This window comes from Schistocerca americana, chromosome 6, assembly GCF_021461395.2.
Source record: "Schistocerca americana isolate TAMUIC-IGC-003095 chromosome 6, iqSchAmer2.1, whole genome shotgun sequence".
NCBI lineage: Eukaryota > Metazoa > Arthropoda > Insecta > Orthoptera > Acrididae > Schistocerca > Schistocerca americana.
Window position 1 is genome coordinate 305557729 of NC_060124.1, and position 13627 is coordinate 305571355.

A 13627-nucleotide genomic window follows, 5' to 3' on the forward strand; every position below is an offset into this window, starting at 1 on the left:
CGTTTCTGAAGAAGAGAAATTAGTTAACATCGAGTATAGATTTAAGTGTGAGGAAGTCGTGTCTGAAAGTATTTTTTTGGAGTGTAGCCATGTATGGAAGTGAAACATGGACGATAAATAGTTTGGACAAGAAGAGAATAGAAGCTTTCGAAATGTGGTGTTACAGAAGAATGCTGAAGATTAGGTGGGTAGATCACATAACTAATGAGGAGGTATTGAATAGAATTGGGGAGAAGAGGAGTTTGTGGCACAACTTGACAAGAAGAAGGAACCGGTTGGTAGGACATATTCTGAGGCATCAAGGAATCACAAATTTAGCATTGAAGGGCAGCGTTGAGGATAAAAATCATAGAGGGAGACCAAGAGATGAATACACTAAGCAGATTCAGAAGGATATATGTTGCAGTAAGTGCTGGGAGATGAAGCAGCTTGCACAGGATAGAGTAGCATGGAGAGATGCATCAAACCAGTCTCAGGACTGAAGACCACAACAACAACAACAACATCTATATATTTTGATTACAATTTAAAATTTTTATGCTTAGCTATTTACCATTGTAAAGGTAGTTTAGGAAGTAATATTACACATTTTCATTTATCTAGTCAAAGATTAAGATTTAAAATTTTAAGTGGGAGATGCGTGCATGCAATTTCAGATGATTCCAGCAGATTTTGTACCAATAGTGACTTGTTAAGAAGGATATCAATTTCAATGTCAGATTACTAGCAGCAGCATCAAAACAAATTAGTATTGATATGTCAAAAATATTGATATTTAGTTTGTCAGAGTCTTGATGCTGTTACAAGTGCTGTGGGGCAGTAGTTTCAGAAAATTAAGACAACATAAAAATCAGCATCAGAGCTGCAAGATCTGCCATGTGCTCAACATCCAGATAAAAGCTCCTGACATGCTGAACATCACATATTTCATTATTTGCATGGTTTACTCCACCACAATAAGAGGATTGTTGAAACAACTTTTTATGACATAAAGTGTGTGTTTAGTTATTGAGCTCTTCTAATATTCAATAGTCTGTGCAAAATTGTTTCTGAAAGCCTGACAGAGAATAGTTTCTCAGGAAGACAATTTTATATTTTTATGGATGATCATTTTATCGTGCCAAGCATTCTGTATATTTATAGAAGTCCCAAGGATGTGAGGAAAATATCATTATTGCAGACAGGTGGTTAGCGAAAAACATACTATTAATGATCTAGTCTGTAATGTGATGTATTCCATACAGGCAGCGACCATGTTAGTTACCAAACCTCAGAAAAGAAGATAACAAACATAACAAATATGCATTGATATACCCACTATTGTATTTTTTTTTTTAAATTTTTGTTGAATATGTTCTTAGGGAGAAAATATGGAATGTCACTCTTTGAATAACTCTCATGTGTAAAATTAGTTGCAGTGCTTCTTTATGATGTCCGCTGTACTCCTACTAATAATTTTACATTGTTTTTGACAATAGTTTTTGTATGTATGATTCAGTGGTGTGGTGTCACCCGTGGAAATGGCAGTTGCTCAAAACTGTGTGCACTCACCAGAGAAGAAGATGGAAAGTGACAAAATAATGCGAGATTGTCTTGGGTACTTTGGAATTTTTGTTTCCCTGTAAAGAGAACTTAGACTGCTATCATCCTGTAGACTTACACTGCTTGATCACACAAAGGTAGTGTTATATTACAGCTTTTGCTCCAAATATTGTGATACAGGCTTCATTTGTTTACCTCGTACAATGGTAGTTTGAAAAGTTCTCAGAATGGAGTAAAAAGAAACGATGTATGTCAATGAAACTGTTTTTCATTTTTCAGTATGGTCTCTATGTAAAGTAACACACTTGGTCCAGTAATGTTCCAGTGCCTTAATCTCATCTTGAAAATTAGATTCCTCTGGGCCTGCAAAATACCCATCAACTTTGTCTGTTAGTTCTTCATTTGAAGAGAATCTCCATCCACCCAGAAAAATTTTCAGCTTGGGGAAAAATTGGAAGTCTGATGGATTCAAATCATGTGAACAAGGCAGGTGTGGCAACAAGTCATATCTTCATGTATTTTAGCCATAGCAACAACACTTGCGTGAGGGCAGACATTGTTTGTTGAAAGATGATTTTCTTCTTTGCCAGTCTTGGTGGTTTTTCACATTTCTTTTGCTGTAGTTGGTCCAAGAAGTTAGCGTAGTATTGTCCCATAATTGTTTGACCAGTGGAAAGATCATCTATTGGCTAAATCCCTTTTGCATCCCAGAGAACTGATGCCAGTGGTTGACCATTTTCCCTTTGCTTTCTTTGGTGGTGGTGGTGGTGGTGGTGGTGGTGGTGGTGGTGGTGAATCAGTGTTTCCACTGCTTTGAGTGTTGTTTTGTCTTTGGGGTATGGTAGTGGACTCAAGTTGTATCTGTGGTTACATACCAGTGCAAAAGATCTGGTTGGTTGCTCTGAAAATGGATCAAACATTGTTCGGACATTTCCATTCTGACGCGTTTCTGATCCCGCATTAAGAATCATGGCAGCTATCAAGCAGATAATTTTCTCATATCCAATTCAACTGTCGAAATGTGATAGGCTCGTTCAGAATGACATGACTACTGTTTGAGCAATTTCTCACATTTTCAGTTGCCAATCTTCCATGACCATTTTATGTAATTGAAAGAGCAGAGCCCCAGCCTGTTCTGAATATGAACATGAATTTCCTTTGCATTCAAATCGTTCTTTATGATGTACCTAACCTCTGCTTGACTCTCTCTCTCTCTCTCTCTCTCTCTCTCTCTCTCTCTCTCTCTCTCTCTCTCTCCCCCCCGATCATCGCAAATCACTACAAGGAGTGACAGAGAGACTTCTGCACCATAGATCTTTACCCAGATCATGGATGCATCACATGTTTACTCATAAAAGATGACCTTCTATTACACAGCAACCTTGTTACACTAGCACTGACACTTGGTGGTGATTTCACCAATTTTTCAAACTACACTCGTACCTTAGATTGTCCAGTCCTGTATGCAGCTCTAATTTGTTCCAAATTCCTCTTCAAGTGTGGAAATACGGTAAGGATCTTTTTTTATCACACAATTAAACAATAAAATCATGACTCCTTAACAGGCTGATTGAATAAAACATGATTTGTAGTTCCTCCAAATTTGGATAAAATCCTAAGCCTCTAACAGTTGGCTCTATTGTGTTCCTCGTGGGAAGCAGCTAACAGTTGGGTATGAAACTTTGACTTTATATCCATATTTGACACACAGTCTACTATCCAAAAGTGCCAACACAAAATAATTTGCAACCATGCTACCGATGTTTCAGTTAACAATGCATCCAGTTGAGACAAAAGTATGCTGTTGATTGCAAAAAATGATAAAGTAACTGATCATCTGTCACATAGTACTGGATGATGACTGGAGTATATGAGAAATGAAATGGTGGGAGACTGAGAGGTGGTGGCCTGGGAATAGTCTTATTTTTACACTATTTTGTCTTCTTTAATGGAATACTTAGCAGATTACAAATGCGTAGTTTCACAGCAATATTAAAGTGACAAAATTTTCTCATGCTTCCAGGCGAATCAATTGGTTAAGAACTCATCAACTTTCATCCAAATACTCCTTAGCCATTGTCAAGTAGCGGCTGTTATGTAGCTGCTGCTGCCCTTACATAGCAGTGCTACTGCCTGTAATGTCACTGATACCCCATCTGGTGCCATATAAAGTAATATTTCAGTTGCAAGACTATCACACTCACGTCAGTTATTTGATGGCCATGTCTCAAGTGGTTCTTAGCAGCAAAATGCTGTCTTTATTGAAGGTGTTTTCAGAAGTTTCAGCTTAAGTGCCTCTTTTATAATGCTATCCCAGGAACTGTTTGACAATAGATGTCTCACTGAAATCAATTTGTTGTACATTTTCCAGAACATGTTTTGCTACTGCTAATTTCTTAGGATACTGTAGGTGCTCTGTGTGGTGCTGTGCAGTAGTGCAGTCTGTCCAACAAATTTTTGACAATACCTCCAATAAAGATGGCAGTCTGCAGCTAAGTAGCACCTGAGCATCAGAAGGTTGAAACAGACATGGTGACCTTGCAACCAAACAGTCAGCTTATGCCAAAGACTTCTGGCGTAAGAAGTCATCCTCATTCTGCCAGCGGCCTTGTCAAAGAGGATGGAGGAGCAGACAGGTTCAGGGCACTCTCTTGCCCTTGGTGTGTGGAAATGAGTCTAAAAGGTCATCTATGGCACGAGGATGCAGAAGACAATAGTAAACATTCATTAAAGACGCATAGCATGTATCCACAGGACTTGTGGCCTGTAGTTGAAAAATTGTCATCATGATCTCTCCATTGGCAAAAGATTCTGCAGTATTCCCCCAATCTAGGTATAGTGGGTGTCAATGAAGTTATACCGAAAGAAACAAGGATTTCTGGTCAGATGAGTATAGGATAATATCAACAGCAGCAGAAAATGGTATAATGGGAATAGGATTCATATCTATAGGAAGATAGGACAGATTACTGTGAACAGTTAAGTTGCAGGGTTGTTCTCATCAGAATTGACAGCACATCAACACCAACAACAATGGTTCAGGTATACATGCCAATGTCGCAAGCAGAAGATGAATAGGTAGTGAAAGTATATGAGGTATTGAATGGGTAATTCCATACATAAAAGAAGATGAAAATCTAATAGCCATGGGGGATTGGAATGCTGCTGTAGGGGAAAGAGTAGAAGAATGCGTACAGGAGATTGTGGGCTTGGTAGTAGGAATGAGATAGGAGAAAGACTAGTGGAGTTCTGCAGTAAATATCAGATGGTAACAGTGAATATTCTGTTCATTTCATTTTTTCATTTAAACACTATCAGAGTAGCCCACCACCTGGGTTACTAAGGTGGGTCGTGTCCTACTTAAGACAAGTGACAAGCCAGGCAGCATTAGGTGTCTTAGCCACAATGGCTGCTTGCAAGTTAGGTTGGCTTGACAAGCCCCCATTCCATTACAGTCCCTGCCACATGGAGGCAGACCTTTTTCTAATGTTTCTGCCCTGGCTGTTGAATATTCTGTTAAAGAATCACAGGAAGAGGTAGTATACAGGAAATGAAAATGATCATATGGCATTTATTGGCTAGGATATCCATTTCAGGGTTCGGCCGCCATATTGCAAGTCATTTTAGTTGACGCCACTTCAGTGACTTGCTTGTCCATGATGATGAAGGACAAACAACACCCAATCCCATGCCTCGCTTGGTAGGTAGTAACACCACTGCTGCGCTATGGAGGCAGACAGTATACAGGGAGATTACAGTTAGATTACATCGTAATCAGGCAGAGATTCCAGAATCAGATATTGTATTATAAGGCATACCCAAGAGCTGATACAGACTCGGATCACAATTTGGTAATGAAGAAAAGGTTGAAGTTCAAGAAACTAGTCAGGAAGAACCAATGCACAAAGAAGTGTGGTGCAGAAGTTCTAAGGAATGAAGAGGTGTGCTTGAAGTTCTCTGAAGCTAGAGATGCTACAATAATGAATGGCTCAGTAGGCAGTTCAGTTGAAGAGGAATGGGTATCTCTGAAAATGTCAATCATAGAAGTTGGAGAGACATCATAGGTACAAGGAAGGAAGTATGCAAAGAAATCATTGGTAACAGAAGAAAGACTTCAGTTGACCAATGAAATAAATAAATAGAGAAATGTTCAGGAACACTGAAATATAAGTCACTTAGAAATAGGAAGTGCAGGGAAACTAAGGTGAAATTGCTACATGAAAGTGTGAAGAAATTGGAAAAGAAATGGTTGTCAGAAGACTGACTCAACATAGGGAAAAGTCAAAACAACCTTTGACAAAATTAAAAGCAATGGTGGTAACACGAGTGCAATGCGGATTCCACTGTTAAATGGAGAAGACAGAGTGGATAAGTGGAAAGAGAGTACATTGAGGGCTTCTGTGAGTTCCAATATTAAATCAGAAGTTAGAGGAGCTGTGGAAGACTTTCAATCAAATGAGGCAGGAGGGATAGAGGACATTCCATCGGAATTTCTGAAACCTTCGGGCAACGTGGCAACAAAATGGTTATTCATATTGGTGTGTCGAATGTATGAGATTGGCGTTATACCATAAGACTTTCAGAAAAACATCATTCACACATTTCCAAAGATGGCAAGACCTGAGAAATCCAGTAATTATCACGCAATCAGCTTAACTGCTCGTGCATCCAAGTTGCTGACAAGAATAATATACAGAAGTATGGGAAGGACAATTGAGGATCTGTTAGATAATGACCAGTTTGGCTTTAGGAAAGGTAAAGACACCAGAGAGATTGATAATGGAAGCAAGACTCAAAAAACGCAAGACACAGAAAAAGTGTTCGACAATGTAAAATGGAGCAAGATCTTCAAAATCCTGAGAAAAATAAGGGTAAGCTGTAAGCAAAGACAGGTAATATGCAATATGTACAAGAACCAAGAGGGAACAATAAAAGTGTAAGACCAAGAACAATGTGCACAGATTAAAAATGTTTTATAGTCAGTAATGTAGTCTTTCTCACTTGCTGCTCAGTCTACACATCGAAGAAACAGTGATGTAAATAAAAGAAGGGTTCAAGAGTGGAATTAAAATTCAAGGTGAAAGTATGTCAATGTTAAGATTTGCTGATTACGTTGCTATCGTTAGTGAAAATGAAGAAGAATTATAGGATCTGCTGAATGGAATGAACAGTCGAACAAGTACAGAATATGGATTGAGAGTAAATCGGAGAAAGATGAAAGGAATGAGAAGTAGCAGAAATGAGAACAGCAACAAACTTAGGATCAAAATGGTGATAATGAAGTAGAAGAAATTCAGGAATTCTGCCACTTAGGCAGCATAATAACCCATGATGGACGGAGCAAGGAGGATACAAAAAGCAGACCAACACAGGCAGAAAGGGTATTCCTGGCCAAGTGACATCTACTAGTATCATACATAGGTCTTACTTCGAAGAATAAATTTCTGAGAATGTACGTTTGTAGAACAGAATTGTATGGTAGTGTAACACTGATTGTGGGAAATATGGAATGGAAAAGTATCAAAGCATTTGAGATGTTGAGCTGCAGAAGAATGTTGAAAATTAGGTGGACTGGTAAGGTAAAGAATGAGGAAGTTCTCCACAGAATCAGCGAGCAAAGGAATATATGGAAAACACTTATAATCAGAAGAGGCAGGATGATAGGATATGTTTTAAGACATTAGGTAGCAACTCCCATGGTACTAGTGGGAGTTGTAGAAGGATAAAACTGAAGGGGAAGACAGAGATTGGAACACATCCAAAAAATAATTAAGGGCATAAGTTGCAAGTGCTACTCTGAGATAAAAAGGTTGTCATTGGAGAAGGATTTGTGGTGGGCCGCATCAAACCACTCAGAAGACTAATTACTTAAAAAGGATGGGGAGGGGGTTACTGTAGTGAGCACCACTTACGTTGCAGACAGTAGCAGAGCAATATAAGTAAGGATGAGAGCAATGGCCAAACAACAGTCACCACTTGACAATGAGTGAAGAACAATCAGTTGAAAGCTCAGGGCTAAACCATTTGATGTGGCTGGGAGCTTGAGGAAATTTTATCCATTCCCATCAGAGGTTTTATTCTATGAAACATGTACTGTTGTAATAAGATCCACCAGAATTGCTTTTTTTATATTTTGTTTTGTCAATCTGTAGATATTATTACAACAGGTGCACTTCATGCAATTTGCTGGGACAGCAGATCAGTGTATGCAAGTAACATTCAGGAGGGTTTTTTTTTTTTAAAAAAAAAAACATTGCTCTCACGTGGAATGAGAATAATAAATACTTACTCAGTATACACAGGGTTATCGGTCGTTAACGCAACAGCAAGGCTGGCTGCTGTGTCCGCGGTGTGGGTGACAGGAGGTCGGCAGTAAGTATAGTACGAAAATCAAACAATGGAAAATCCAGGATGGCATGTAACAATATTATAAGAAGGAAAGTTGGTACTCACCATATACAGGAGATGCTGAGTCGCAGATAGGCACAACAAAAAGACTCTCACAATTAAAGCTTTTGGTCATTAAGTCATTCGTCAACAATGGACACACATACTCACACAAACCCGGGCGATCCCGCGCGCGCACACACACACACACACACACACACACACACACACACACACACACACACACACACACGCGCGACTGCAGTCTCAGGCAACTGAAAACTCACTGCGAGCAGCAGCACCAGTGCATAAAGTAAGGAGGAGGCTGGATTGGGAGGGGGAGGGATGGTATGGTGGAGTTGGTGGACAGAAAACTGCTGCAGGTTAGACGGAGGGCATGGGGGGGGGGGGGGGGGGGGAGTAGCAGATAAGTCGAAAGACTGGGTGTGGTGGTGGTGGAATGATGGCTGTGTCGTGCTGGAATGGGAACAGGGAAGGGGCTAAATGGGTGAGGACAGAGACTAATGAAGGTTGAGGCCAGGAGGGTTATGGGAATGAGGATGTATTGCAGGGAAAGTTCTCACCTGCACAATTCAGAAAGGCTGGTGTTGCTGGGAAGGATCCATATGGCACAGTCTGTGAAGCAGTTACTGAAATGAACGAGATCATATTCGGCAGAGTGTTCAGTAACAGGGGGGGGGGGGGGGGGGGGGGTCCACTTGTTTCTTGGCCAAAGTTTGTTGGTGGCCATTCATGCGGACAGACAGTTTGTTGGTTGTCATGCCTCCATAGAATGCAGCACAGTGGTTGCAGCTTAGCTTGTAGACCACATGACTGGTTTCACAGGTAGCTCTGCCTTTGATGGAATAGGTGATGTTAGTGACTGGACTGGAGTAGGTAGTGGTGGGTGGATGTATGGGACAGGTCTTGTACCTAGGTCTATTACAGGGGTATGAGCCATGAGGTATGGGATTGGGAGCAGGGGTTGTGTAAGGATAGATGTGTATATTGTGTAGGTTCGGTGGATGGTGGAATACCACTGTTGGAGGGGTGGGAAGGATAGTGGGCAGGACATTTCTTGTTCATCCTTACACAACCCCTGCTCCCAATCCCTTACCTCATGGCTCATACCCCTGTAATAGACCTAGATGAAAGACCTGTCCCATACATCCTCCCACTCCAGTCTGGTCACTGGCATCGCCTATCCCATCAGAGGCAAGGCTACCTGTGAAACCAGTCATGTGGTCTACAAGCTAAGCTGTGACTACTGTACTGCATTATATGTGGGACTGACGGTCAACAAGCTGTCTGTCCTCATGAATGTCCAGTGACAAACTGCAGCCAAGAAACAAGTGGACCACCCTGTTGCTGAACACACTGCCAAACATGATATACTTCATTTCAATGACTCCTTCACGGCCTGTGCCATATGGATCCTTCCCACCAACACCAGTTTTCTTGAATTGCACAGGTGGGAACTTTTCCTGCAATACATCTGTTGTTCCCAAAACCCTCCTGGCCTCAACCTTCATTTGTCACTGTCCTCACCCATCCAACCCCCTCTCTATTCCCATTCCAGCAGTACACAGCCGTCATTCCACCATCATACCCAGTCTTTTTATTTCTCTCCTTTTCCACTACTTCCCCCCCCCCCCCCCCAATTCCCCACCTCTCCCCTGCCCTTCGTCTAACCTGCAGCACTTCAGCATTTCACTGTCCACCACCCCCACCATACCATCCCTCGCCCTCCCAGCCCCAGCCTCCTTACCCCCACCCAGTCACCACTCTCATCATGCACTGGTGCTGCTACCCACAGTGTGGTTTGAGTTGCCTGAGACTGCACTTGCATTTGTGTGTGTGTGTGTGTGTGTGTGTGTGTGTGTGTGTGTGTGTGTGTGTGTGTGTGGCCTTTTTGGCTGGAAGCTTTAATTGTGAGAGTATTTTTATTGTTCCTATCTGCATCCCAGCTTCTCCGATATATGGTGAGTTGCAACTTTTCTTCTCATAATATTTTAAGTACAATACGGTTTGTCTCATAAGTTATTTTAAACATTTAAAAAGAAAAGTAAATTACTCACATTTATTAAGCGCGGAGAGGCTGGAACTGCCTCCATCATTGTTCAAGCATTTCCAGCACTTGCGTAGGAACTCGTCAGTGCACTCTGTAGTTCCCCCTGAGAAATGGCAGCAATTTATTGATAAATGTTATATTTAAGTTCGTCTAAAGTGTTTGGATTTCACTTGTACACTTCATATTTTAATATCCCCCAAGATGAAAATCACAAGAGTTAATCCGGGGAATGAGGAGGTCATACGTTATTACTGATTACTCTATCTTGAAACATGCCATGAATTTGCTATAACGAGAAGTTGGCTATATGTGCCTTCACAAGAGTCCTGCTGAAAGGTTGCAAAAGCATATTCTCTCTCAGTTAATTGGTCAGAGAAAAGGCCGCAAAATGTTTTCCTTGAATCTCTTGCTGGTAAGTGTTTCCTGGAAAAAAATAGGTCCTATTATTCTTCCACCACTAAAGGGCACCATACTTCTTTTCAGGAGTAACGTAAATTTTGTGATTTAATTTATCCACTTAGGTGGAACAATGATTCGTCCAAAAAGGAAGTTGGGTGAGGGTTGATCTCTCTGTGATGCTTCCTATTCAGAATCTATCCACATAACCTGAACCCCGTTTTGCAGTGTCACCTGGTTTAAGTTTTTGCATTGAACTGATTTTATAGGGCTGTAACTTCAGTAACCGGCCGGAGTGGCCGAGCGGTTCTAGGCGCTACAGTCCGGAACCTCGCGACCGCTGTCGCAGGTTCGAATCCTGTCTCGGGCATGGATGTGTGTCATGTCTTTAGGTTAGTTAGGTTTAACTAGTTCTAAGTTCTAGGGGACTGGTGACGTCAGAAGTTAAGTCCCATAGTGCTCAGAGCCATTTGAACCATTTTTAACTTTAGTAACTTGTCGCTGTTTGAACAGAGCCATAGGCAATTCCCATTTACGGAACAAAATGTCGAACTGATTTTCTATGAGACCTTCCCAGAGCATGCCCAATGTTACTGAAAGTTTCTTCTTTGAGCACTGTATGTGCTTGCTTATGTTTCCTATCAAGAAGACTTCCTGTTTCACAAAAGTTATTTATCAATCGGTGAGTTATATTCTGTTTAGGAATTGAACAATGGGAAATACCTTTTAAAATAATCTGCTCGTGGCACACAGTGATTCTGTACACACATATGAATCATACATTAATATTCTTTGGGGAATTGAATACTCGTATTTTGCCATTTCACGTGAAAATGTTCACTCAATACACTGCATTCCGTTGTTCAACAAATGTGCTACCTGCACACCAATCCTACACAAACAAGAGCCTTGCAGCAGAGGGGAAATATACTCCCACCCTGTACTAGCTGCTGGTGGGGCAAAAAATTGTCCATGAGGCAGTTGCACTGAGGACAGATTACCCTGTATATGCTGATTTGCCGTTAGTCTCCCAGGCAGCAGGGTGCTATGACCTGCTTTTTCAGTACCAACCATTGGTTGCTATATTGGTGTAGTTTTGCAGATAATCACCAAAGTGCAAAGCAGGAAATGTAGACATTGTGGATGTATATATCTCATTATTGAATGATGTTAATTGTTGTAACTATTACTCAAAACAATCAAATATTAGTGATGAAATGATAAACCTGTTCAGTATCAAGTTTTTGATTCTCAATAAATTTCATTATTTGATTTTATTACTTCATGGCAAATCTTGTGAATAAATACTAACATGAAAATGAAGAAGCATATTGCAAAGTGAATATTTCACTCAAAAAAATTAAATTTATTTTCGCTGTTTGCAATATGTGCCAAATCATTCATGAAAGAAAATTTCATACACGTGATGAATTTAACAGTGGCACTCACTCAACAGTCAGACTACCTATCATGGTTCATAATGTGAAGAAAGCTTATTTGAAGTGTACTACAATAACAGCAATTCCAGGACAAAAACAGTAGTAAGTTTGTACACACACACACACACACAGCCATGTGTTATGTTTGTAACTTGCATATGTTTGTACTGAAGTATGTTTCAAATGCATCTAGTGATTGTAGTGCTGTAAAAGTATATGTTGTTAAATGCTGCTGCTATTGTTGATTTACTCCTTCCTGATTCTTCCAATTCAGCAACTATATATGCAATGCTGTACTCAGAATAATATGTTTCTGTGAGACATTTGTGCACACATCTTATAAAGGAGGCAAAAGAAGATACAATAGCACTATATCCCTGCTAAAATTGTAAACTGATCACTGATTGTATAAATAATGACATTCTTCAACAAGTGGGTCTATTTTGAAACACCGTGACAGATTAAAACTGTGTAAACATTACCCACAAAAGGCAAAGTACAGGTTCAAGCCCTGTTCAGCACATAGTTTTAATGTGCCAGGAAATTTCATAAATCTTGGAGTGTGAGTAAAGATGCATAAAATTTTGATAGTAAAATGCAAAGTTGTCATGAGACCGCCAAAAATTTGAAAAAGCTGACTAATGCTGCATCAGAGGTACTCTGCATCAATAACTTCCGTAAACTGGAATAAAATAGTAAGCTTACACTATTAAAAAGTACCTATATTCACTGTATCCCTGAGCAGACTTCTTATTTTCTACTTAAAAACTAACCATAATGCCTTAGTAACAGTGTGGCGAGATGATGATGTAGTTGTGACATAAGCATTGTCACGATGATTTAATAAACTGGAGAGGGACTCACTTGTTTCACATAATCTTTACACAACCATTCTTAACAATGTTGAATGTGAGTGATTTTCGTTAAAAATAATTTTTACCACAATATTTTTGAGAAATTAATTTGTTGTACATACAACTGGTTTTAGCAGTTAGTTTTGTCCCAGTTTCATATTGTGAAATTTCATTTGTAAAATGTTTTTGTAATAGAATTTTCAGTGATAAAACTTCATGTATAAGGATAGAAACCACAATGTATGCTAATTTTTTTCTTTGGTTATCTTTTCTTTGTGGTCATAACAAGTCCTTCCAGCCTGTATTCTATCCATTATTCCCAGTAAATTGTCTCTATACGCCTTGACCTATTCAGTTGACATATGTGGAGTCCTCTCATTTAATGTCAGGTATACTAATTTACCAACCCTTACTTTGAAGCATACAAAACTACACATAAGTCCAAGGCAGATATTATTTGTCAATAACTTCCTTGTATGTAATAAATTGGCAGAAAAGCAGCTTGCTGCAAATCATAATATAAAACAATTAAGGTGGAAATTCTGAAGAAATCAACCATAGCAGTTGTAACATTGCTTCCCTACTATGTATTGTAGGCTTTTAGTTTTGATTGTGATCCACTCTTGTGAACTATTCTGTTAAAAGACTTGAATAGTGAACTGCAATGACCCTCCAGTAGTCTGGTTACAGGCTAAGACACATCAGATTGCCCATCAGAATAACACATAGTGTGGATGGTACAGAAATATGCTTCAGACGGTAGGAGGTATTGATCACAACATGATGATGATGATGATTATATACAAGGGACTCCAAATTGATTCCATATTTCTAGATTTTCAAAAGGCCTTTCACACTGTACCGCACAAGTGGCTTGTAGTGAAATTGCATGCTTATAGAATATCGTCTCAGTTATGTGACTGTATTCATGATTTCCT

At 39.8% G+C, this 13627-nt stretch overlaps 1 protein-coding gene across 3 annotated transcripts in view; it reads left to right on the forward strand.

The window, feature by feature from the left end:
- LOC124619938 (transport and Golgi organization protein 1) overlaps positions 1-13627 on the forward strand; it is a 161555-nt gene that overhangs the window by 129006 nt on the left and 18922 nt on the right. For 2 of the 3 annotated variants that reach the window (XR_006980168.1, XM_047146587.1), the window contains exon 13: positions 1499-1597. The exons of the other annotated variant lie outside the window; for it this stretch is intronic. Coding sequence is in view for 1 of the 2 variants with exons in the window: in XM_047146587.1 (XP_047002543.1) it covers positions 1499-1597 (99 nt within the window). In the remaining variant the exon portion in view is untranslated. The remainder of the gene's footprint in view (positions 1-1498; positions 1598-13627) is intronic. 3 annotated transcript variants of the gene reach the window in all.